At 42.9% G+C, this 26,791-nt stretch overlaps 1 protein-coding gene across 3 annotated transcripts in view; it reads right to left on the bottom strand.

Moving 5' to 3' along the window:
• GPLD1 (glycosylphosphatidylinositol specific phospholipase D1) overlaps positions 1-26,791 on the bottom strand; it is a 58,359-nt gene that overhangs the window by 19,297 nt on the left and 12,271 nt on the right. The window contains exons 4-15 of one of the 3 annotated variants that reach the window (XM_010365284.2): positions 25,063-25,160; positions 24,007-24,117; positions 22,466-22,514; positions 21,745-21,799; positions 17,631-17,738; positions 17,376-17,403; positions 17,144-17,283; positions 13,224-13,289; positions 10,812-10,932; positions 7,016-7,155; positions 4,532-4,718; positions 286-396 (exon numbers count right to left, since the gene is read on the bottom strand). In XM_010365284.2, coding sequence (XP_010363586.1) covers positions 286-396; positions 4,532-4,718; positions 7,016-7,155; positions 10,812-10,932; positions 13,224-13,289; positions 17,144-17,283; positions 17,376-17,403; positions 17,631-17,738; positions 21,745-21,799; positions 22,466-22,514; positions 24,007-24,117; positions 25,063-25,160 — 1,214 coding nt within the window. The remainder of the gene's footprint in view (positions 1-285; positions 397-4,531; positions 4,719-7,015; positions 7,156-10,811; positions 10,933-13,223; positions 13,290-17,143; positions 17,284-17,375; positions 17,404-17,630; positions 17,739-21,744; positions 21,800-22,465; positions 22,515-24,006; positions 24,118-25,062; positions 25,161-26,791) is intronic. The other 2 variants (XM_030928717.1, XM_030928718.1) reach the window with 2 other exon arrangements.

The raw sequence follows: 26,791 nt of genomic DNA on the forward strand, positions 1-26,791 counted from the left end.
CTGGCATTCAGCACGGTGGGGGACGAGAAAAAGAGCAAAGTACCTGGTGGAACTGGGAAACCATAGGGCCAAAATAAGGCCAGGGAGGCAGCAGCAGGTGTTACAAGGTAACTCAAGGTCACAGCAAGAACTCCATAGGGGCCTGAGATGATCTGCTCACAAATGCTCTGTCTGATACACTGGCTGTCTGCTTTGCTCCAAGGGCTCGCCCCAGCACTGGCCTCCCTCAGAGTCCCCTCCCTACCACCCTATTCTCCTCCAACCCTACCCCAGCAGCAGCCTTACTTTGTAGGTGAGCTGCTCGGAGCCCACCGAGGGAGCTCCCACGGCCAGGTCAGGCACGCCGTCCATGTTAAAGTCCAACACAGCCAAGGCCGAGCCAAACCGACCTGAGGGCTGAAGAGGCACAAGTTTACTTCCCCTGGGCTAAACCACAGCCTTGGAAAGAACACTCCTGACTCCCAGGGAGTAGAGAGGCCTGGGGACCCCCCCAACCCTGCCACCCAAAAGCTGAAGGTGCAGCAGCAAGCTGTAACACATCTGCAACACATTAGTCAGGGAGCTCTGCACTAAGTACATTTTCAGCATGTCTGTCTGCCTTGAGAGGAAGCAGAGATGCCAGAAAGTAAAAGGTCGGTTCTTATGAGTTCTAGGTTTGTAGAAAATAGCCTCATGTATGTTCTGACCCACATTAAGCACAAAACTTATCTTCGAAAGTACCTAAAATAGGCCGGGTGTGGTGGCTCACGCCTGTAATCCCAGCAATTTGGGAGGCCAAAGCAGGTGGATCGCCTGAGGTCAGGAGTTCGAGACCAGCCTGGCCAACACAGTGAAAACCCATTTGTACTAAAAGTACAAAAATTAGCCAGGCGTGGTGGCACATGCCTGTAATCCCAGCTACTCTGGAGGCCCAGGCAGGAGAATCACTTGAACCCAGGAGGCGGAGGTTGCAGTGAGCCAAGACTGTGCCACTGCACTCCAGCCTAGGCAACAGAGCGAGACTCCACCTCAAACAAAAAAAGAAAGTATATAAAATAATAATCATATAACATCAGCAACAGTAGCTAACAATTGTTGAATACTCAGGATGTTCTAGACCCATGCTGACCAAGGTGGTAGCCCCTAGCCAAATAGGGCTGTTACCTTTAAATTTAAAGTAATTAACATTAAATAGAATTAAAAATTCAGTTTCTGCCCTGGTGCAGCGGCTTAAGCCTGTAATCCCAGCACTTTGGGAGGCCGAGGCGAGCGGATCACCTGAGGAGTTTGAGATCAGCCTGGTCAACATGGTGAAACCCCATGTCCACTAAAAATATAAAAATTAGCCAGGCGTGGTGGCGGGCACCTGTAATCCCAGCTATTCGGGAGGCTGAGGCAGGAGAATCGCCTGAACCTGGGAAGCGGAGGTTGCAGTAAGCCGAGATCATGCCACTGCACTCCAGCCTGGACGACAAAAGCAAAACTCCATCTCAAAACAAACAAAATAAATAAATAAATAATAAAAATTCAGTTTCTCAGTTGCAATAGCCACATTTCAAATGTTCAAAGCCTGTGTTTTATGTCTCCCGCACTGGACAGCACAGCTACAGAACATTCCTATCAGTGCAGAAAGTCCTGCAGGACGGTGCTGCTGTAGACATTGTTCCAAGCACTTTAAATGCATTGAGGTAGGAACTGTTAGCATCCTCACTTTAACAGTTTACAGATGGAAAACTCCATCTCTTCAGAGACACTTTTCTTCCAAAGTGGACTTTCTGTATCTTTCTTATCCTACTGTCTGGAATCAGCATAGACCTGAAAGTAATTCACTGGGTTCTCCAATTCTTTCTCTTTCTTTCTCTCTCTCTCTCTGTGTGTTTTTGAGATGGAGTTTCGCTCTTGTTGCCAGGCTAGAGTGCAATGGCGTGATCTCGGCTCACTGCAACCTCCGCCTCCTGAGTTCAAGCTATTCTCTTGCCTCAGCCTCCCAAGTAGCTGGCATTACAGGCATGTGCCACCACGCCTGGCTAATTTTGTATTTTTAGTAGAGACGGGGTTTCACCACGTTAGTCAGGCTGGTCTCGATCTCTTGAGCTCATGATCTTCCCGCGTGGGCCTCCCAAAGTGCTGGGATTATAGGCATGAGCAACAGCGCCGTGCCAGGTTCTCCAGTTCTTTCACAACTTACGTAACAATAAATGGCCTTTCACACAGTGGTGCTTGCCACATAACACACATGTTGCAGGACCCACATCCATTATTTATTGGGTAATCTCTCCACAGCCGTGTGCAGTGGCATCTACAAGCACTGCCCCTTTCTATAAGGCAGAAACTTGACAAACAAGAAAAGGTTGCTTGGGGACACAAAACACGCTAGGGCAGGGTGGGAACCAATAACTCAGGGCTCTGCCCACTGAGGACTGGTTCATTTCATCACCATCAGCTGCACCGTTCAGCCCTCCTATGGGCCAGCCAATCATTCCTAGAGAAGCACAGAATTTTAAAGCAGGCCACGCCTTGAAATATCTATCATAAACCTTCATTATATCAATGAGGACAGGGAGATGCTCATTGCAGTCAGGGCCTGAGGGCAGGATTCCCATCCCTCGTCCATGCCTATATCTTGCCATCTTTGAAATTATCAAAGGTCACTGGGGGAGGAGGGCATGGAGCCACTTCCTTTCTCACCCAAGTGGTATTTGAGAGTTTAGCAGCCACAGGAAGCAGTTTCGTCTCTTATTCCCTGTCTATATGCACCCAAAGGTTTATACTTTACACAACAGTCTGACGGGGAAAGGCTTTGTAGAGAAGTAAGAAGCAACAAGATTAGATAAGACATCTTCTGGAAATCTTTCATGTGGTGTCAGAAGGCTCTGAAAAATGCTGTCCCTCTGGGACTGTGACCTTATACACTAGCCAGTCACCTTATTTGTACATGTTGGATTCAGAGCTCCTTTCATCAGAGCCTAAACTAGATCATAAACCATTGTACTTCTTATTTTTGAAAGCGTGTTCATGGCTGGGTACAGTGGCTCACACCTATAATCCCAGAACTTTGGGAGGCTGAGGTGGACGGATCACCTGAGGTCAAGAGTTCGAGACCAGCCTTACCAATACGGTGAAACCCTGTCTCTACTAAAAATACAAAAATTAGCCAGGCATGGCGGTGCATGCCTGTAGTCCTAGCTACTTGGGATGCTGAGACGGGAGAATAACTTAAACCCAGAAGGCAGAGGCTGCAGTGAGCCAAGATCATGCCACTGCACTCCAATCTGGACAACAGAGTGAGACTCTATCTCAAAAAAAAAAAAAAAAAAAAGCATGTTCAGGTGTGCCACCTTATTTTCTCTTCACAGGATTAACTTCACAGCAAAAGGGTAAGTGGCTTGCCCAGAACAAGAACCGCGACGATCCGACTGGAAGTCTAGGGTTCCTTCCCCCTCTGGCGCTTGACACTCAGAGAATGCAGTGCCAGGACAGTGTCACCAAAAGCCCCACACTCGTCGATGACTAGTAGCAGGGCTCTGTCTACCCCGTCCCCCTGCCCCCCCCTCCACTTATTGCTGTTACAAAAACTAAAGCCTCTGATGTTAGAAAAACTTTCCAGGACCCTAGCGCTCTATGGAGGAATTAATGCTTGGACTCCATGACGAATGTCTGTAGTCACTGCAGGTGTTTTCAGGTGATGAATAGCCACTTAGGACAAAAGAATGAAATCTAAAGAAAGTCTGGCATTTAGTTAGTAGTGATGTACCAATGTTGTTTTTATTCTTAATTTTTGACAAGTATACCATGATTTTGTAAGATGTTAACATAGGGGAAAATGAGTAAACAGTATATGGGAACTCTCTGTACTGTCTTTATACCTTTTCTGTGAATCTAAAATTCTGGCCAGGCACGGTGGCTCACGCCTGTAATCCCAACACTTTGGGAGGCCTAGGCGGGTGCATTACCTGAGGTCAGGAGTTCGAGACCAGCCTGGCCAACATGGAGAAACTGCATCTGTACTAAAAATAAAAATATTAGCCAGGCATGGTGGTGTGCACCTGTAGTTCCAGCTACACAGGAGGCTGAGGCAGGAAAGTTGCTTGAACTCAGGAGGCGGAGGTTGCAGTGAGCAGAAATTACGCCTCTGCACTCCAGCCTGGGTGACAGAGCGAGAGACTCCATCTCAAATAAATAAACAAACTAATTAATTAAAATATTTACAAAGTTTTATAAATACATACATTTCGTGTGTGTGTGTGTGTGTGTGTGTGTATAAAGAGGTTTTATATTATCAATTATATTATCAAGAAATCACATCCCAACTGGCCACTCAAAGCAGTTCTCAATAGCATGTGTGTTTTTGGAAGGTATTAGACTAATGATAGAATAAAATAAATGATGTAAACATGGTTTTAAAAATAAAAAGTGCTTCACAAATGTACACCATCAGCTGTTTGTTACTGTAATTATTCTTGTTATCAGTTACTCATCCTGGAGAATCTGCCACAAAATGTAAGCAGTGGCTATTGACCACTAGAAGAGAAAGAATGAGATGGTGTCTCACCTGGAAACCTTCAAGGATCCTGTGGGCCTCCTTGTCCAGGTCCAGGTCAACGGGCGGCACACCCAGTTTATTGCCGTAGATGAGGTACACGCGCCCAATGTGGATGCGGCCAGGGCGGCTGTAGCCTGGTGCGCCCACCACGAGGTCGCCGTACCCATCCTGGTTGAGGTCAGCTGAGGTCATTGCCCTTAGGGAAGTGAAGGAATCCACCATGGTATGCACTGAGCACTAGGGGTAAAGCTGTCGCCTGCTTCTTTCCTTTCTAGAGCCCAGTCCGTTCACTTTCTCTCACTGACTTTTCTACCCTGCATGACTGTTGTGAATATTCACTTCTGACATTGTATTGTTTGAGAAATTCAGTCTCATTCTTCAAGGGGAAAAATAAAATAAAAATGGACAAATCAAGGCCTCTAAGCATTTTTGGACCACATAACCTGAGAGGATGAAGAGTATCCTCATGAAGCTTCCTGTCTTATACACAAAACCAGGGCTTGCCTGAGAGTAAAGAGGAAATTCGTGTCCAGCCAAGTCCCTCCAGCCAATGGCTCAGGCCACTTTCTGATCTGCTCAACTCATTTCAATGTGTTACTTGACCAAAGACAAGCTTGTGTGAAACAGACTATGTTTCTACCATAGCCACACAGGCACCTGGTAGTGGGCCAAATCAAGAAATCAAGTGTTCAACATATTTAGTAGTTTAGATGAGATTCCACAAGCCACCAGCTATAGAGCTGGATAAACCGAGTCAAAGGTTCAAGTGTCACTACTGCGGCTGGAAAGACCAAAAGTCATTTGTTTATTCTAGTTCTTACTGCCACATAAAGAATAAATGGCAGGCTGGGCATGGTGGCTCATGCCTGTAATCCCGGCACTTTGGGAGGCCGAGGTGGTGGATCATCTGAGGTCAGGAGTTCGAGACCAGCCTGGCCAAGATGGTGAAACCCCGTCTCTACTAAATATACAAAAATTAGCTGGGTATGGGGGCAGGCGCCTGTAATCGCAGCTACTCTGGAGGCTGAGGCAGAAGAATCGCTTGAACCCAGTAGGCGGAGGTTCCAGTAAGCCGAAATCAGAACAAATGGCAGAACAAAGGAAAAAGGCAAGAGCAGTTGTTTAAGGCTATGATACCTGGTGGGAGGGGCAGACACTCCAGTGGATCCACTGCTGTTCTCTGCACTTTGGAGGCTCAATGCTGGCCAGTAATGGCCCTAGGGATGCCCCTGTGGCTGGCTGTGCTTGTGTAGCTGCCAGCCCAGCAGGAGGCCTTTTGGATCTTTCAGGGAGGTGGCCAAGAAGAGCCATTACACACAAGTGAACGAACAGTAAAGACAGCATTCACCTCCCAGTCTCCTGCACTAGAGCTAAATGCACAGAGGCCCCGAAAGGAAGGACAGTCAGGAAATTGTGCCAAGGAAATGCGATGCCCTTTGGAATTAAGGAGTGTGATTTTTTTAAAAAAGCCTTCATCCAAACTTCCAGAAAATGGTCACTGTTATATACTTGGGCTTAGTTTTGTATGTTCCTGTTGTTTTGTTTTTATTTATTTATTCTGCGGGGCTTAGTTTTGGTTGAATTTTAAAATCAGAGGAATTCCTAACTTTCTCTTTATAAAACTGTCATGATATACCAGCTTTTACCATATGAAGTTACAATATTTAAATCACTATAACAGCTATCTGCTTACAACCTTCTAATATTATTAGATTACAAAAGAAATCTGTAAGAATATATCTCCAAGAACATCAGAGCTTTACAAAAATTCCATGAAATAATCCTTTATTGTTGTGATTATTTAGGAAACCAAAAGTTCCTTGTATTTAAACATATTTGACCAAGTGTAAGGAGATCATTTCATTGTTACAATAACTTAACCATTAAACTAATGCTTTTGTCAGGTGCAGTGACTCATGCTTGTAATCCCAGCACTTTGGGAGGCTGAGGCAGGTGGATCGCTTGAGCCCAGGAGTTTGAGACCAGCCTAGGCAACATAGCAAGACCCCATCTCTAGTACAGAAAAAAAAATTTTTTAATCAAATAAATTAATGCTTTTGTTGATGATGAATTGATTGACAAACAAGGTGCTAACAAGCGCCATTTAAAACAGTTGCAGAGGGCTGGGCACAGTGGCGCATGCCTGTAATCCCAGGACTTTGGGAGGCTGAGGCGGGAGAATCACTTAGGTCCGGAGTTCAAGATCAGCCTGGCCAACATCGTGATACCTTGTCTCCACTAAAAATATAAAAATTAGCCAGGTATGGTGGCACGCACCTGTAAATCCCAGCTACTGGGAAGCTGAGGCAGAGAATCACTTGAACCTGGGAGACAGAGGTTGCAGTGAGCCAAGATCAAGCCACTGCACTCCAGTCTGGGTGACAAAGTGAGACTCTGTTTCAAAAATAAAATAAAATAAAAAACAGTTGCAGAATGACTGAATAAAATTAATACTGCAGAAAACATTCACAGGTCAGATAAACTTATACGTACCAGCCAAGCCTCGCATAAGGAAATGACAAGAAGTAAGATGCTAAAGGGCTGGAGATGTGCTTCTGTGACAACTGAGAGCCACCTATGAACATTGTCCTTACGTTCCTTTCCAAAGCCTTGTAGATAAAGGACATGGAACCCTGAAATAAAAGAATCATTACACAAAATAAGGACACTTAGCATAATCAACAAAGCTACTGTTTCCTGTCCAAAATACTGAACTTGTGTAAAGGAAATTAGTTTTTAGAAGTGCTAAACAATAGAACATTAGTTCCTTTCAGCAAGTAAGATCACTTAGGACAGGCAATTAGGATAGTGAAATCATACCCCCAACTTATGCTGAGGGACAGTAGAGTTATAGCCCGAGAGGCTGGGACCAGCATGGGTAGAAAGAGTTATCGTTCTGTCGCCACGCTGGAGTGCAGTGGCACGATCTCAACTCACTGCAACCTCTGCCTCCTGGGTTCAAGCAATTCTCCTGCCTCAGCCTCCCTAGAAGCTGGGATTACAGGTGCTCACCACCACACCCAGCTAATTTTTGTATTTTAGTAGAGATGGGGTCTCACCATGCTGGCCAGGCTGGTCTCAAATTCCTGACCTTAAGCGATTCACCCACCTTGGCTCCCCCAAAAGTGCTGGGATTACAGACATGAGCCACCATGCCCAGTGGACTAAAATTTTTTAAGACAAATCTGTCCAGGTGCAGTGGCTCACACCTATAATCCTAGCGCTTTAGGGGGCTGAGACAGCAGGGGCGCTTGAGCCCAGGAGTTTGAGACCAGCCTGGGCAACATGGAGAAACCCCATCTCAACAAAAAATACAAATCATTAGCCAAGGGTGGTGGAGCGTGCCTGTAATCCCTGCTACTTGGGAGGCTGTGCTGGGAGGATCACCTGCACCCAGGAGGTTGACGTTACAGTGAGCTGAGACCTCACCACTGCACTCCAGTCTGAGCAACAGAATGAGACCCTGTCTCAACAACAACAACAAAAAGCACAAGTCCTTTCAATCCAGAACTTTAATTGTATTTGTATATATGTATGTATTTTTAACAAACAAATAAACTGGAACACCACCAGGATGCCAAAGATACCCTCCAGACCAGCCAGGCATGGTGGCTCACACCTATAATCCTAGCACTTTGGGAGGTCGAGGTGGGCGGATCACAAGGTCAGGAGTTCAAGACCAGCCTGGCCAATATAGTGAAATCCCGTCTCTACTAAAAATATATAAATTAGCTGGGCATGGTGGTGGGCGCCTGTAGTCCCAGTCACTCGGGAGGCTGAGGCAGGAAAATCACTTGAACCCGGGAGATGGAGGTTGCAGTAAGCCGAGATTGTGCTGCTGCATGCTAGCCTGGGTGACAGAGCAAGACTCCGTCTCAAAAAACAAAACAAAAAAAAACAAGATATCCTCCAAACCACACCCAAGTTGAGATGCGACTGTATTTGCTGCCAGGCAGGCGTGAGAGGTCACATGCAGAGTGCTAAGAGCCATATGCCAGAGAATTTGGGGGACAAGCCACTCAGCTTGAGATGTTGAATGGTTCTTAATGCGGTTACTGCAGAGACAAAAGCACAAACTAGAATGGCCCTGAACAAGCTGACCAGATACTAGATCCATCCAAGTTAAGGGGACACAACTCTAAATCTGCCCAAGGGTGACATGAGACCAAACAAGACTTCCTAGGTCTGCTCCAAAGCAGAGCTCAATTGGCTCAGAGCATTAAGGCAGCCCAGATGGCTCAGGCTCTGGGAAAGTACAGGGTCTGAGGATCTTTCAGGCACGACTATACCTTCTGCTTTGCCCATTCTAATCTCACTGGCAGGCCATGCATAGATTGCTTCATCCTAAAGCCCAGCTCTGACTTGCTCATTCATCTAGGAAGCAATTAATCAGCTCCTACTGTATGCCAGGCACCATGACAGACACTGGGAACATAAAGTCCCTCCTCAGACAATTCATTTTTTTGAAAGGAGAAAATCCAAATATGGCAAGACAAAATGACACGTGCTTTGAGAGAGGTCCCCCTCCCTGATCCAGGACCAGCTACATAATTTAAGGAGATCAGGGCAAAATTAAAACATGCAGCCTTTTGTTAAAAAATTGTTAAAGCCAGGGGCAGTGGCTCATGCCTGTAATCCCAGCACTTTGGGAGGCCCAGGTGGGTGGATTACCTAAGGTAAGGAGTTCAAGACCAGCCTGGCCAACATGGCGAAACCCCGTCTCTACTAAAAATACAAAAAGTAGCCAGGCATGGTGGCGGGTGGCCTGTAATCCCAGCTACTCAGGAGGCTGAGGCAGGGAATTGCTTGAACCCAGGAGGCAGAGGTTACAGTGAGCTGAGATGGTGCCACTGAACTCTAGCCCGGGCAACAGAGCAAAACTCTATCTCAAAAAAAAAAAAAAAATTGTTAAGAATTTTAAGGCAGTGACAGCAGGGCATTAAACCTAAACCAGGCCCTTCCCAATTCCCAGAGACCCCATTCACAAAGTTGTCTAAATCCTTCTGACATTAAGAGCCTACTATAGTCCAATGCCTACTTAGCTTCCTAAGCCTCTCACAGTAACTTATATTCCTTGTCCTATGCTCCAGGCAAATACAACTACTCAGATTTCCCAACACCTGAAACTTTCCCAATCCACTAACAGAAATGTACTCTCACTGATGAAATACTATCTACTGTCCAAGGCCTAACTTGAATGTTCCCTCCTCCAGGAAGCCTTCTCTGTCTGATAGCCTCCAAGGTGAAGCTTTTCTCCCTTTCTTTTTTTTTTTTTTTTTTTTTTTTTGAGACAGGGTGTCACTCTAGCACCCAGGCTGGAGTGCAGTGGTGCAACCTCAGCTCACTGCAACCTCTCCCTTCCAGGATCAAGCAATCCTCCCACCTCAGCCTCCGGAATAGCTGGGACTACAAGTGCACACCACCACGCCCAGCTAATTTTTTGTTATTTTTTTTGTAGAGACAGGTTCTCATTATGTTACCCAGGCTGGTCTCAAACTCCGGAGCTCAAGTAATCCACCTGCCTCAGCCACTTAAAGTGCTGGCATTACAAGCGTGAGCTACCACACCCTTTCTTCCTGCTATCTAACGATCCCCTTACCTCACCGTGGTATGTGTTGCAGTCTACTCACATAATGGTTATTTTTGTATTTATCACTCCTTTTAGACTGAACTTTTTTAAGGGTCAGAGTTCATTTGTCTTTCATTTTATATCCCCCAGTAGAGTGTCCCAACAGATAACTTCGTTGATGAATTTCATACACAATGGGGCTCTGCAAAGTGAGCCTTCAACATTGTGAACGCCTTTGGGACTAAGTCCAAAGAAGGACTGGCCTGGGTGCCCAGGATCATCTTGACTTGACAGAGACCACTGAGGTGCAGACTCAGGGCATCTTCAGAACAAACCACATATGGATGCCAAGAGTACTTGCTGGCCTGGCTCATGCTTAGGCCCAGGCTGGAGTGCACTGGCATGATCATAGCTCACTGTAGCCTCGAACTCCTGAGCTCAAGCAATCCTCCTGCCTTAGCCTCCCAAGCAGCTGTGACAACAGGCACAGCCATCACACCCAGCTAGTTTACTTATTTTTGTAGAGACAAGGTCTTGCTATGTTGCCCAGACAGGTCTCAAACTCCCAGCCTCAAGGGATCCTCTCACCTCAGCCTTCCAGCCACCACACCCCACCACAGGTAACTTTCAATGGACAAATAAATACCCAGGGACTCAGCAAAACAAGATATCTCAAGAAGCAGCATTCCTCTTCCCCAACTTAGAGCAGAAAATTCTTACCGGGGTCCAGGAATTTACACTAAAGAACACTCCTCTTTCAGTATAGTTTATATTCCTGTTAATGTTTTCAGTTAGGGATATAGTCAAATTTCTGTGAAAATCATTTTTCTGCATTTTCGAGCTGTTGAAGACAAAGAGGAATAAACTGGTTACAACTGAGAAAACAATTAATCACCTGAAAAACTGAGTTAAAGAATATAGTCATGTTAATCACAGGTTAAAAGACTACAAAATTTTAACATCAGAAGGCTGAAGGAGCAACACAGAAAACAAAATTTTACAAAAACCTTCATTTCATGAAATCTTTTAGTAAACACATTTCTAAGGCTTAAAAGCCTATCCTTAGAAAAAAATAGTTCCTATAATATCAGAGCTCTATGGTAGGAGTAAAAGGCTTCAATTCTTTCTAGATTATGAAAAAAGTAGATATTTCAACATTTCACATAAAAGGGAAAGAAACAGGTGTCAGCTGGTGGGGAAACTGGTATGTAGGCATACTGATTTACTCACTTACTTACTTATTTATTTATTTATTTATTTATTTATTTATTTATTTTTTTTTTTGAGGTGGAGTCTCGCTCTGTCACCCAGGCTGGAGTGCAGTGGCGCGATCTCAGCTCACTGCAACCTCTGCCTCCTGAGTTCAAGCAATTCTCCTGTCTCAGCCTCCTGAGTAGCCTGGAACTACAGGCATGCACCACCACACCCGGCTAATTTTTTTGTATTTTTAATAGAGATGGGGTTTCACTATGTTGGCCAGGCTGGGCTCGAACTCCTGAGCTCAGGTGATCCACCTGCCTTGGCCTCCCAAAGTGCTGGAATTACAGGCGTGAGCCATTGCGCCCGGCCAGCATACTGATTTATCTTCAAAGACATGTTAGAATTAATTATACAATAAAAATACATTTTCACATTCAGATATGTCAACCAGCCATAAAGCAGATGACTCAGGAAGCCAGAGAGGCTTCGGAAATGACTGAAGTAGGGAGTGGACAACAGCCGTAAGTGACAGGGCCCTGGGCACGACACCAACTAGTGTCAGGGTTCTGACAACCCGAAGAAAGATTGCAAGCCTAATCGAAAGGTGTCCAACGTGATTAAAAAACAACAAACGTATGTTGAAGGAGATGCTAGGTTTGCTAGGAGAAAAAAAAAACAAAAACAACAAACCTTATCCAATTCAAATAGAACAAACAATGAGGGCTTCACTGAGCCCTTTCTGTGTAATTTTCATTCTTCCAAAGTGCTAAGATCATTCCTCTCAGCACCGTTCATTGCAATACTCTATTTTTTAGTATCTCACTCTTGACTATCCTTAAATATCTTGGTTAAGCCATCACTTCTTCAAGGAGAGCTCTCCTGTGCCCACGCCAGGACGCTCTGTGGCAAATCCCCAGAGCACCTTGCATTTTTTCTTCCTAACACTTAACAATGTCCACAATTAACTTGTTTAGTACTTTCCAGGCCATATACCTGAGAGCAGGAACTGCTTCTGTCTTGTTCACAATGGTATCTCTAGTGCCTGAACCAGTTCCTGGCACCTCCTGATTAATAAATGATAATTTATTGTTTGTATTATTTTATTGTTATATTTTATTAATAATAAATACACACGTATTTATAATATTAATAACTTATTAAATGAATGCATAAATGACTGGTGGTTGGCACCTGACTCCAGCAGAAAATATCATTTCTTAAAATACAAATCAGGCCTCTGGCCCTTACCACAGAGGGCTTCTCCCCACACTGTCTATCTGGGTAAAGTTTATGAGTAAGACAATAATATTGATAGTTGTAATAATATTAACTACATTTCTTTTTTCTTTTTTTGAGACAGGGTCTCACTCTGTTGCCTAGACTGGAATGCATTGGCGTGATCTCAGCTCACTGCAGCCTCAACCTCCTAGGCTCAAGCAATCCTCCCACCTCAGCCTCCCAAGTAGCTGGGACTACAGGCACACACCACCATGCCTGGCTAATTTTGTTCATTTTTTTTGTAGATACAGGGGTCTCACTATGTTGCCGAGTCTGGTCCTGAACTCCTGGACTTAAGGGATCCTCCTGCCTCAGCCTCCCACAGTGCTAGGATTACAGGTATGAGCCACTGTGCCCAGCCACTACCTACCATTTAATGAGCAACTCAATATGTGCAAATTGCTTTTCATCCACCACTGCATGTCATCCACACCAATTCTGGAAGTGCTGATGTGTTTTTTCCATTTTGCAAAAGGAGGAAGCTATAGCTCCAAAAATCAAGCAGCTTCTTTAAAAATCACACAGCTGCAAGTGACAAATCTGGAAGCTGAACCTACAGCTGTCTCTCAACAAATCCCATGTTCTCAACCTCCACAGGGGATCCCCTTCAGGTGAGATGTCCTTCTTCTATGAACAATTTTGGAATCCACTTACCCCTGGCTGTGGTTTTGCTGGCCACCACATGCAATGAACAGAGGGTTCTCAGGTAGGTTGCAGTCACTGGGGAAACAGTCAAATGAGTTAGGCATTTGTCTACCTCACAAGCATGAATTTTACCGAGAATCGGTAGTGCGCTTCAATCAGCTCCCAAAGGCTTAAAGTATTCATTATCTAGCCAAACAGGACCAAGTAAGAGCCCATGTTCTCCCAGAAAGGGTGGATAGGCTGATGGCTGTCACTACCATGGTAATCCAGGCAGCCCCACACTGCCAGTCACCCCAGACTCAGCCTTTCTCTTCCCTCCCGGCTCCACCTGCTGAGCTGTTCCACGCTAACACGAAACGTCTCAGAATTTTAGACTGTGATCAAAACTGGTTCCCAATTATGTCACCTTCTGCCTAATTATACACATTTATGCCTAAATGTGTCAGAATTTCTCCATTTCATTTCTTTAAAAAAATCCATAATTTCAATAATTAAATAGCTAATGAAGGATTCCCTTTTACAAGTGAAAAAGCTTGTGAGAATGTAAGAGATAAACTCTGACATTGGGGGAGGCTTTCCCCCAACACTGAACACAAGCATTGAGGAAGTAGGTATTAACATAAGAAGAGTATTCTGGAATGAAGACTATCTTAAAACGATTTGCACGGAGGTCACTGAGGGAGGCTGGCATAATACAGAAGTAATGTGGAGTGTAGGGATGAGGAAAATTAGCTGCTGAAAAAGGAATTCCAAAAGGAGGTGGGAAAAAGCTGAAGGCAAACTCTTCCTACCAAAACATTTCTCTAGCCAGGTTTGAGCTGAGGAAAAGGTTCTCTCTTTGAACCTTTTCTTCTCCACCACAGGATGCAGAAGGCAGCCTTACGGCGTTAGCACTGTACTTTCAAATAGAGTTTGAGGTGAGTAGAGTTCTGGCTGGGAATGTAACTACCACTATTTCATTGCTTTTTTGGGAAAATATACCGTAAGTTCCAAATAACATAAGTGAGTTTTGGAAGATAACCTGTCATTAGTAAGCTGGGAAATGCCTGTTAATATGAGCATATATGTGTTTTCCTTTCTGTTATGAATTTTTGTGTGTTGTCTCTTTTTGGAGACTTCTCTGAATTTCCCATAAATTTTCATAAATTCTGATGAATCTTTCTTTGTATATGTATGCAAAGAAGCAATCAACTCATGGAATTTTATACCTTGGTAAATTAGAACAGGGATCAAGAGACAAGAAATATGTTCTCAATTATCTTTTCCTGATGAAAGAATAAGGTCCAGCTATACATCTTTCCTTAGCTATTTGGAGAACCAAATCAAAAATGAACACCAAAAAATGTTTTCCAGTCTGGATTATAAAAAACAAGTAAGTGCAGGTCAACCCACTCAGCAATGAGTCCTTCCAATATAAGCTTTTCTTCCTTCTAAAATAATAATAGTAATCAACACTTAGTAAGTGCTTACTCTATGCTAAACCCTTTACATGACTGATCTAATTTACTCCTCACAAAAATCCTATGATGAAATTAGTATTGCTGTCCCAATTTTACAGGTGAGGAAATAAGATTTTGGAAGGTTTAGCAACTTGTTCCAGATAACTCAGTAGTGAGTGGCAGATCTCTTAAATTCTGTACAACCACGGCAGTATGCACCTAAAAACCCACATCCACAGGACAGCTTGGGGATTTTAGTTGAGGTTTATTTCACTATTAAAAGTGGCATTCATATGAGATTGCTATCCCTGCCAAATTGTTACTCACTGAGTGTTAAAAACAAGTTTATTATGTACCAAGCTAAGGTCAAATTTGTCATCAAAGGGAATTTTGTTTCAAATCAACACAACACGTAATTATGGTTAACATTGTTTGGTAACTAGCAAATGTTCATAAGGGTAAAGGATCATCACCCAGTATAATATTCTAGACCTACATTCTGTAGGCCATTCCAACTTACAGACAGCCAACTCTGCTATGATCCTGACCTGGAACAGTCTCCCAGGCACAGGTCCTGCCCAGAGAACCCTCTTTCCCACTGCTGGTGGCACAGCCTAAGCTTCCCACTCTGCCCTTTCCCTGATTCAGGGGCTGCCCCGTGCTTCCTAACGACACCCACATCCCAACCTGGTTTAGGTCAGCAGTAGGGAGAGGCTCCAAGTCCAACAGTATGGTCAGAAATGGGTTCTCTGGGCCAGGTGTAGTGGCTCACGCCTGTAATCTCAGCACTTTGGGAGGCAGAGGTGGGTGGATCACTTAAAGTCAGGAGATCGAGACCAGACTGGCCAACAAACATGGCAAAACTCCGTCTCTACTAAAAATACAAAAATTAGCTGGATGTGGTGGTGCGTGCCTGTAGTCACAACTACTCGGGAGGCTGAGGCAGGAAAATCACTTGAACCTGGGAGGTGGAGGTTGCAGTCAGCCGAGATCATGCACTGCACTCCAGCCTGGGCGACAGAGAGAGACTCTGTATCCAAAAAAAAAAAAAAAAAAAAAAAAAAATGAAGAAGAAGAAAGAAGACAAAAAAGAAATGGGTTCTCCAGTCAGGCGTGGTGGCTCATGCCTGTAATCCCAGCACTTTGGGAGTCCCAGGTGGGTGGATCACTTGGATCTCAGGAAGTGGAGACCAGCCTGGGCAACATGGGAAAACCCCGTCTCCACCAAAACTACAATTAGCCCGGTGCGATGGTGTGAGCCTGTGGTCCCAGGTACTCAAGGATGAGGCACAAGAATCACTTGAGCCCAGGAAGTGGAGGTTGTAGTGAGCTGAGATCATGCCACTGTACTCCAGCCTGGGTGACAGAACAAGACCCCGTCTCAAAAATAAAAAACAAAAACACATGTGCTCTTAAAAAAAAAGAAAAGAAAAAGAAATAAATGGGTTATCAGAAGAACCTTGGCTCCCTCTGATCTAGGTGTGGTGTTAAGACTCTCTGAGAATCTAATGATCTACTACAGCTAGAAGTGGGTACAATCACAGTGTACCTGACCTATATTTGGGCTGAGTTTATGATTAACACTTGTCCTGAGCATGCTTAGGAGAAGAAAAGGAACTGGAGGTTCAGCAGCTATCCCATCTGGGCTAGATGTCAAATTTCAACAGAATGTTTTACAAATGCATTTATTTTTCATTTCGTGTTGGAGTGTGTGGCGGGGGTATGTAGCTATCGCTCTGTTTGCTTCTGTTTTTTTTTTTTTAGTATTAGGTGAGGTATCCTTTGACACCCTCAAACCCTGAGAGTGTAGTCAGAGTGGAGGGGTATGTCATCACATCACTGCTGCTCGCTACAGCAAGAACACAGCCACTCTGGGACCTGCAGGTACAGTGGCTCACACCTGTAATCCCAGCACTTTGGGAGGCCAAGGCAGGTGGATCACTTGAGGCCAGGAGTTTGAGACCAGCCTGGCCAATATGTTGAAACCCTATCTGTACTAAAAATACAAAAAACTTAGCCAGGGATGGTGGTGCACACCTCCAGTCCCAGCTGATTAGGAGGCTGAGGCACGAGACGCCCTTGAATCTGGGAGGCAGAGGCTGCAGTGAGCCAAGATCGTGCCACTGTACTCCAACCTGAGCAACAGAGCACGACTGTCTCAAAATAAAAAGAAAGAAACAAATGGAGCACACCTATGGAGACTGATTCCTGCCTGGCTGAGCCATTTCTCACAGACCCCAAATTTTGCAATAACTGTCTCTCTATTTCAAAAACACAAGTGGCATCAACCAAGCCAACTGGATGGGAACCAGCTGGGTTTATAAGATTACTGAGTTTCCATTCTTTACCTCTTTGAATAGGTTAAGAAAGCACTTCATGAGATTATTTTGTTTGTTTTTATGTGATCACTTGAAAAACCTGAGAGTTATGTTGGGGGATGGGGTAAAAAGGCAGGGACTGATTGGTAATAGAAATGGAATATGAATTCACCTGGTCCCATTCTCCAACATGAAGCTTGTTAGATGGTAAATATTAGTGGACCAAAACGCCATATCATCCAGTCCTCCAAGAAAATACTCTTGGAATTGTTCCACCAAAAACGGGGACTTTGTAGAGTAAGTGGGATATAACTATGGCAGAGAGAAAGAAAAAATAAAATACATATGGTACTATTCCTGGTATCTTTATAATCCTTTAAGATTGGGAAGAATGAAGACTTTACCTTGGAAACAGCTAGCATCTCACCATACCTGCAACATAAACAATAATTTTTGCTGTGAGTTGCAGTTTCTAACAGAGAAATGAAGCAAATAACGAAGAAAAAGTTCCATCCGTCCTCATCCACTGTCCTGCAACTGCCTTTGAATAAGCAGAATACATAAATCCGAAATCCAGTCTCAGGAAACAAAAACATAAAAACTGTGCTAAGGAAGTCACAACAAAATCAGCTGCAAATTGTCCTCTGAGTTACACTTACATTTCTAAGAACTGGATATGTGAACAATCAACAATTACATTTTCAGTGATGACTTCTCGACCATAGAGTTTCTCATAAATTCCCAGTAGATCTTTGACTGGCACATACCTGAAAAATGCAGAATAACGTATGAGTTGTTTTGATTCTGAAGCTGAAAATAGTAACAGCAGCAGCAGCAGCTACCAGTTATTCCATGATTATCTTGTGCCAGGCACCATTTAAAAGTCTTTACATGCACTAGCTATTTAATCCTAGCAATGACATCAGGTGGTTAGTACTATCATATTCCCATTTTACATAAGAAGAAATGATTAAGGCACAGAAAAGCTAAATAATTGGCCCAGTGATGCAGAGCAAACAACTGGTAACCTAATCAAACGTTTATGTAGGTATACTCAGATTGGAAACTATAACATACAAAAGGAGTGGTTAATTTTGTGAATTCAGAGTTCTTTCTAGAAGTAATTTAAAGTATTTTCATTGTTTCAAGTTGAATTGAAAAGAAAAATTATTTTAAAAATACTATTATAAAAATGCCTCCTCACTCTGACATCTTAATTTCAGAGTATACAAAGTATACAAAAAAGTATAACAAAGTATAAAAGTATTGTGAAAGGAAAATAAATCTCAGAACCCCAGAATCACTAAACTAAAGGGAAAAGTCAAGCTGGGAACCACATAGGGCAAACCTGCCTCCCAATCTATTCCTGTGTGTGTGGTTTTTGTTGGTTTTTTTTTTTTTTTTTTTTTTTTTTTGGAGATGGAGTTTCACTCTTGTTGCCGAGGCTGGAGTAATGGTGCAATCTCCATTCACCACAACCTCCGCCTCCCGGGTTCAAGCAATTCCCCTGCCTCAGCCTCCCGAGTAGCTGGGATTACAGCCATGTGCCACCACGCCCAGCTAATTTTATATTTTTACTAGACATGGGGGTTCTCCATGTTGGTCAGGCTGGTCTCGAACTCCCAACCTCAGGTGATCCACCCGCCTCAGCCTCCCAAAGTGCTGGGATTACAGGCGTGAGCCACCGCACTGGGCCCTCCCAATCTATTTCTAAGTGAGATTAAAAAGCTACATACCTCCCTCACAATTTGCCTACAAGGAATTAAAAGATTAAAAAACTACATACCTCCCTCATAATTTGCCTACAAGGAAATTCCTGTGGGCAAAGGACAGACAGAACTCAAAAATCATCCCTCTGCTCACCTGAGACAAATGTATATCTGATTGCTTCCTTTGCCTAATTGTTTCACTAAACCAGACTACAGCATAAGTAACACTATTCCTGTAAATTGTATATTCAGTGAAAGGCTAATTGGAAACCCGGAAGAATGTCTTGTATCTACTATGACCTGGAAGCCTCCTACCCTGCTTTGAGTTGTCCCGTCTTTCTGGACTGAACCAATGGACATTTTAGCTATTTAATTTTTTTTTTTTTTTTTTTTTTTTTTTTTGAGATGGAGTCTCACTCTGTCACCCAGCCTGGAGTGCAGTGGTGCAATCTCAGTTCACTGCAACCTCCACCCTTTAAGTTCAAGCAATTCTCCTGCCTCAGCCTCCCAAGTAGCTGAGACTACAGGCATGCACCACCGTGCCTGGCCAAAACAATTAGCCTGTAAGGGGACTGAACCCGCAACCCTGGTGTCATTAGTACCACACTCTAATCAACTGAGCTAGCTGGCCAACAGCCATTTCACATATATTGATTGATGTCCCATGTCTCCCTAAAATGTATAGATAACCAAGATGTGCTCCAACCGCCTTGGGCACATGTTGTCATCAGGATCTCCTGAGGCTGTGTCATGGGTGTGTCCTTAATCTTGGCAAAACAAACCCCCTAAATTGATTGAGACTTGTCTCAGATACTTCTTGGTTTACAGTATAAAGCAATGAAGAAAATTCTAAATCAGGCTTTTGGTTCACAAATATTAGTTATTTCAGTTGGAAAGAGCAGCATTTAAAAATCAGATTTAAACTGAATCATCTTTTAATTTAAAAATTCTCAGAATAAGCAAGATAAAAATCACAACCAACAAAATCTAATTTTAGTAGGTTTTTTTTAGTAGGTAAAAGAAAGACACAATTGAGAGACTCATTTTTTATTTTATAAGAGCGCTGGAATGGCATTCCCAATAAAAATAGCTTAAAAGGTCAGACAAAATAACAAAAAATACTTTTTTTAAATGAATCACCAAGCTAGCAGGACAGCAGAAATTTTTCAAAGACCAAAAACAACTAGAAACAAAAAAACCCTGGGAGGTAAGCAAATGGGACAACCAGCTTTTGCCCTGAGAACATGTGCCATACCCTACACTTTAGGTTTGGAACCTGGATGGTTTTGTTTGTTTGTTTGTCTGAGACGGAGTTGGAGTCTCACCCTGTCATCCAGGCTGGAGTGCAGTGGCACGATCTCGGCGGCTCTTAACTTGAGCCTACTTATTCTAGCACCATGGAATATCACCAAACATGACCAGTATAACTCCAGTCATATCTGATAAAGGAGACTCTAATGCAGCAACTATTACTAGAGATAAAGAGGGTTATTGCCTCACAATAAAAAGCTCAGTTCACTGGCCGGGTGCGGTGGCTCAAGCCTGTAATCCCAGCACTTTGGGAGGCTGAGGCAGGTGGATCACGAGGTCAGGAGATCAAGACCATCCTGGCTAACATGGTGAAACCCCGTCTCTACTAAAAATACAAAAAACTAGCCGGGCGAGGTGGCGGGCGCCTGTAGTCCCAGCTACTCGGAGGCTGAGGCTGGAGAATGGCGTGAACCCGGGAGGCGGAGCTTGCAGTGAGCCAAGATCGCGCCACTGCACTCCAACCTGGATTTAACTCCAGTTAAATCAAATACATACAGCTAAGAAATACAACTATAAAAGCTTTAGAAGTCTACGTAAAAGAACAAACATTTGCCCTCAAGGTAGAAAGATTTTCTTTCTATGTATGTATGTATGTATGTATGTATGTATGTATGTATGTATTTATTTATTTTTGAGACAGAATCTCACTCTGTTGCCCAGGCTGGAGCGCAGTGCTGCAATCTCGGCTCACTGCAAGCTCCGCCTCCTGGATTCACACCATTCTCCTGCCTCAGCCTCCCGAGTAGCTGGGACTACAGGTGCCTGTCACCGTGCCCGGCTAATTTTTTTGTATTTTTAGTAGAGACGGGGTTTCACCATGTTAGCCAGGATGGTCTCAAGCTCCTTACCTCGTGATCTGCCTGCCTTGGCCTCCCAAAGTGTCTTTTTTTTTTTTTTTTTAAGAGACAGGGTCTCACTCTGTTGCCCAGACTGGAGTGCAGTGGTGCAGTCATAGCTCACTGAAGCCTCAAACTCCTGTGCTCAAGTGATCCTCCCACTTCAGCCTCCTGAGTAGCTGGGACTACAGGTGCTGTGCCACTACACCCAGCTAAGAATGGATTTCTTAAATAAGACATCAGAAGTACGGATTACAAAGGAAAAACTGGTATATTCAACCACATGAATATTAACAAATTCTGTTTGTCACGATACACCATAAAGTAAGTGAAAAGACACACCACAAACTGTGAAAGACATTTGTAACAATTAAATGACAAACTGACAAGAGAGTAGAAGCCAGAATATATAATACTTACAAATAAATAAAAAGGATAAGCAACCCAACAGAAAAATAGACTGAAAACTGGAAAAAGTTTTCACTTAAAATTAAACACAATGATCCATAAAATCGAAGAAAAGTTTGACCTCATTAGTAATCTGGGAAATTCAAATTGCAGCCTTAATGAGATACCATTACATACAAACAGGCTGGAAAATTTTAACAGCTGGACAATACTAAGTATTGGAGAATGCAGAAGAAGCAGAACGATTACACAAAGCTGATGGGAGCATAAGGTGAGATAATGATTTTGAAAATGTAAAATTAAACTATGACTCAGCAACTCCATTCAAAATTGGGTGGAATTCAATTTTTCAAAGAATCTACTTAGACTATGCTAACATGAAGTTTTGCTTTTCAAAATTTACCAGTGCAGAAGACTTCTAATTATATTGTAAGTTATATTTTCTAAGAAAAAGAGTCGGTTCTAAATGCCATTTAGATATCACATATTTAAATGTACATTGCTCTTACCAGCGTCGTGCAAGGTAATTAAAATTAAACTCAAACTGGCTCAACACATCTCCTCCTAGGGTATGAAAAAAATATTGACATTTGGTGGATTAGTGACAAACATAGCATGCATCTTTCAACATAAGGTCTGACAAGTTAGATTATTAGTTTTTCACATTATTACATGTTTTTGTTCATTGTTTTAGGTAAAGGCATGCTTTTTTTTTAAGAAAAATTATCTTTTAAAAATCTTAGTGAAACATATACATTAAGAAAGAATTAGACATATAACCAAAGGTGATTTTTGTTTTACTTTAAGGAAATATCTACCATAAGGGTTTCCTTTAATAAACACCACTCACCACCTACTTTAAATATTTAAAAGTAATTTACTACTAGAGACAAAAGGTGGAATTTAATAAAGCTAAAGTATTAGGAGAGTGGGAGACACTAGCTAATGAATTTTAACCCAATGTATAAGTAAAGTTTTTCTAAAGTTAAGACATGTCAACAACAAAATGTAGAGTTTTTTAACAAAAAAAACATATAGACACAAGTTCTTAGAAATACATCTCTATGTTAAATGAGGTACATCTCTCCTATATATGAACTGCAACATTAAATAGAAAATACATGCAACAGGCAAAATATTAAAGACACACATATTTAAAGCACAGTGGTGATGTCATTATAAGTGAACTATACCACAGGAGAAAATTAAGCAAATGTAAATAAATGGTACCAAAATCACCAGCCGAATGAGCCTCAGAATAGGAGCCGTGAAAATCAATCTGAGAAAGAAAGAGAACCATCTGGTGTGTATTACAAATTGTAGCCCCAACTCTTACTCCCACAATCAGGCAAGTGGTGGGAGATGACAGCTAACTCAATGAACTGCTGAGGATGCATTATAGATAGACTCAATTTTCACACTAACATTTTATTAGTTAAAAAAAAAAAAAAAAAAAAAAAAGGAAGGGTGCGGTGGCTCACGTCAGTAATCCCAGAACTTTGGGAGGTTGAGGCAGGTGGACCACCTGAGGTCAGGAGTTTGAGACCAGCCTGGCCAACATGGTGAAACCCCTTCTGTACTAAAAATACAAAAACTTGGCCGGGCATTGTGGTGGGTTCCAGTAATCCCAGTTACTTGGGAGGCTAAGGCAGGAGAATCACTTGCACCCGGGAGGCAGAGGTTGCAGTGAGCCGAGAATGTGCCATTCCACTCCAGCCTGGGCAACAGGAGTGAAACTCCATCTCAAAAGAAAAAAATTTTATGTGTGTGTGTGTATATATATATATATATATATATATACACACACACATATTATACACACACATATGTGTGTATATATATGTATATATATGTGCATATACACATATGCAGCTGAGTTGGATTCATATGTCTGGTAATAAAGCTACTACAGACAATTCTGCCTTATAGGATATATATAAAAATCTCTGAGTTGAAGTTGAAACTTCTAACAGAATGTAATTAACATAAATTAAGGACTAGGGGGCCATCCAGAGGCTAAGTCATCAGGTAAGAACACAATTTTCAGTTTGAGGACATGACATTTTCATATAGAAAGCTAAAAAGAAAGAGAAAAAGTCCAATAAACTAGTATTACTTTTAAATAGAACCAAGTGGCAGGTATTCATATCCTTATTAAGATACATGGCTTGAAGAAAGGATAAGATTTCTTAAATATTTTTGTGACTAAGACAAAACATCACATCTATTACTGTTTTCAGTACACACTAGCCACTCTGCTCTTGTGGATGAATCTACCCAGTTGGCAAGAAGAAAAAAAGGAATGAATTGGGCCGGGCACGGTGGCTCACGCCTGTTATCCCAGCACTTTGGGAGACCAAGGCAGGCAGATCATGAAGGTAAGGAGATCGAGACCATCCTGGCCAACATGGTGAGACCCCGTCTCTACTAAAAATATAAAAATTAGCTGAGCATGGTGGTGCGTGCCTGTAATCCCAGCTACTCAGGAGGATGAGGCAGGAGAATCACTTGAACCAAGGAGTCAGAGGTTGCAGTGAGCTGAGATCGCACCTTCACACCACTGCATTCCAGCCTGGCGACAGAGCGAAACTCCATCTCAAAAAAAAAAAAAAAGGAACAAACTGGAAAAGATGGGACTCTAACCAAACACTACTTTGGGCAGAAGTCTGAATAACCTAACATTTTCCTTTCTTTTTAAATGGTCAGGTTTTGATCTTAGGTATGACAGTATCACTCCCATAAAGTAATTCCCCATAAAGGGTTGTACTCACAGCTCCCATGGTCCTAAGGAATCCTTGTTCAATGCCCAGACTATGCCAGCTGACATCTGCTACCATATGAGAAGTAATTCCAAACAAGAAAGCTACCAGTTTCTCTGTGTCCTGCCAAACAAGCAAATTAGAGTCATGTGTGTTTGTGTGATTTTATAATAACAATCCTATTAAAAGTTTTAATAAATAGAAATTCATTTATGTTATTGAGACTTAACAAAAAATTTCAGGCAAGTACATTGCAGTTTCTAGTTATTAAAAACCATGTAAGAGACCGGGTGCCGTGGCTCACGACTGTAATCCCAGCTGCTCAGGAGGTTGAGACACAAAAATTGCTTGAACCTAGGAGGCGGAGGTTGCAGTGAGCTGAAATTGCGGCACTGCACTCCAGCCTGGGCGACAGAGCAAGACTCTGTCTGAAAAATAAAAAACCACACACAGGCCGGGCACAGTGGCTCACGCCTGTAATCTCAGCACTTTGGGAGGCCAATGCGGGTGGATCACGAGGTCAGGAGATCGAGACCATCCTGGCTAACATGGTGTAACCCCGTCTCTACTGAAAATACAAAAAAAAAAAAATTAGCTGGGCGTGGTGCTGGGCGCCTGTAGTCCCAGCTACTCAGGAGGCTGAGGCAGGAGAATGACATGAACCTGGGAGGTGGGGCTTGCAATGAGCCGAGATTACGCCACTGCTTTCCAGCCTGGGCAACAGAGCGAGACTCTGTCTGAAAAAAACAAAAACAAACAAACAAACCTCCCCCCCCCACACACACACGAAATCATAAGGACTTTTGGAAACATTTTATGATGTGTTGGAAGTGCTTTAAGTTTAATTACTATTGGAGCAAAATGATGAAGTGATATATCGCAAACTGTGTTTATAAGTAATTCAAGTATTATCTAGCCACCTACTATGTCCAAGCAATGTGCATGACACTGAAGGTAGAAGGGTGGGCAGCCCTTACAGAGTGGTATGAATGGGGTCAAGGCAGGTGCAAAAACAGTACATGGCAGGTTTGGTGCTAACTATTTTAAGGATTAGAGGACCATGCCTACCTTCTCCCAGGGAAGGGGATAGTTCTCTCGGATATAATGAACGCTTGCGTTAAGAAACGGAGTCCAGTGAGTGCTCTCAGACACATCATGGAATTTTCCTGACAAAACAAAAGCAGGGCTCTGGATTCTCTCTTAAAAGTTGGAGAGTCCCAATCAAATCTTCCACCACCACCCGCTGCACTGCTGTGTCCCGTCTCCTCTTTCCCTCCATGCCCCTCAGTTTCTTCTGTCGACATTCAAAAGAAGCCTCCAAAACAGAAGAGCCAGCTGAGATTTTGGAACAGGCATGGTACTGTCTGCCTGTTGACTAAAAAGAGCCCTACAGTAAGAGGGACGGAAGCCTGAAATGGCTCACAGTATCGCAAGCCTGGCTACCTGGTTAGAATAGAGGCTAGAAGTGTTTCCATTTCTGTGCCCTAAAGCTAAGGAAAAAGCTGTAGTTTGGTTTTGTTTATTTGTTAGGGTTTTTAAAATATCTTCCTTGTCTCTCACAGTCACCCTCCTTAAGAGTACAGAAATAAAAGCAGGTATTTCATATGCTTTCAAGCATTTGATTTTATAATAATTGTTATAAAATGGCACGAGCCCCAGTGAGCATTTTATGCAAGCATCGTTTGAGTGGGCCAGTGGGTGTCCCATGTAGCTCTTTATTCCCACAAGAGGGGTAGGAAAGACAGAACTGGCCTCTGTGCTAAACCTTCAAGGGCCACGAATGCCTCATGGAGTGCCAAATGTTACGAGGGTAACTAAAAGCAAAACTGCAGAGTTCAGATCTCTCAGTTCAATTTTTCTATGCTGTTCCTAAAGTAAAAATTGCTGGACCAATTTTAAATCATTGTTTTTTTTCAAAATGGTTTTCAAAGAAGTTAGAACCAAGACATTTGATTTGCGCCCACAGTTTTCCTAGAGATAAAGCTTTAAACAATTCTTGTTCTCCAGAATACAGTAAAACTCCAGAATTAAATATAGCAGTAGATCTTTTGAACAAACTTCAACTTAAACGAATTGCCAGATTAATTGAAGCTTTCTGATCCCTCTGTAAATCCTACAGACTGGAAGCAAAAGAAAGTCCCCCAGGGCGTGCTGGATGCTGACAGCTGGCAAGCCACTGCCCAGAGACTTGAACTTACCTGTCTATACCATAGCTCACAAAGGGTCAATCAGACCCACTCTAATCCTGTTTAAACCAGATGTCCTTGTTACTGTAATTATAAAAGCTAATTCAATATTAGGTAAACTAATACAAATGAAGAGTTTTGCAGGGTGCAGTAGTGCACGCCTGTAATTCCAGCACTTTGGGAGGCTGAAGTGGGATGACCCCTTGAGGCCAGGAGTTTGAGACTAGCCTGGGCAACATAGCAAGACCCCATCTCTACAAAGATTAAAAAATAAAATAAAAAATTAACCAGGTATGGTGGTACACACCTTTAGTCTCAGCTATTCAGAAGGCTGAGGCAGGAGGGTCGCTTGAGGCCAGGAGTTTGAGGCTGTAACGAGCTGTGATTGCACCACTGCACCCCAGCCTGGGCAACAGAGCAAGACCCTGTCTCTAAAAAATATTACAATAACTTTAAAAAAAAAGGTGCTTTTTCTTTGGCAATTAAGTATCTAAGAAAGCTAAGTGCTTCTGAAAGATGCAATAAAAGTGAATCATCAAAGAAGAAAAGCAAAACTACAGTTGAATTAGGTATGTATGAGACAAGGTAAGATATGGAAAAATGCATAAAAA

This window comes from Rhinopithecus roxellana, chromosome 4 (genome assembly GCF_007565055.1).
Source record: "Rhinopithecus roxellana isolate Shanxi Qingling chromosome 4, ASM756505v1, whole genome shotgun sequence".
NCBI lineage: Eukaryota > Metazoa > Chordata > Mammalia > Primates > Cercopithecidae > Rhinopithecus > Rhinopithecus roxellana.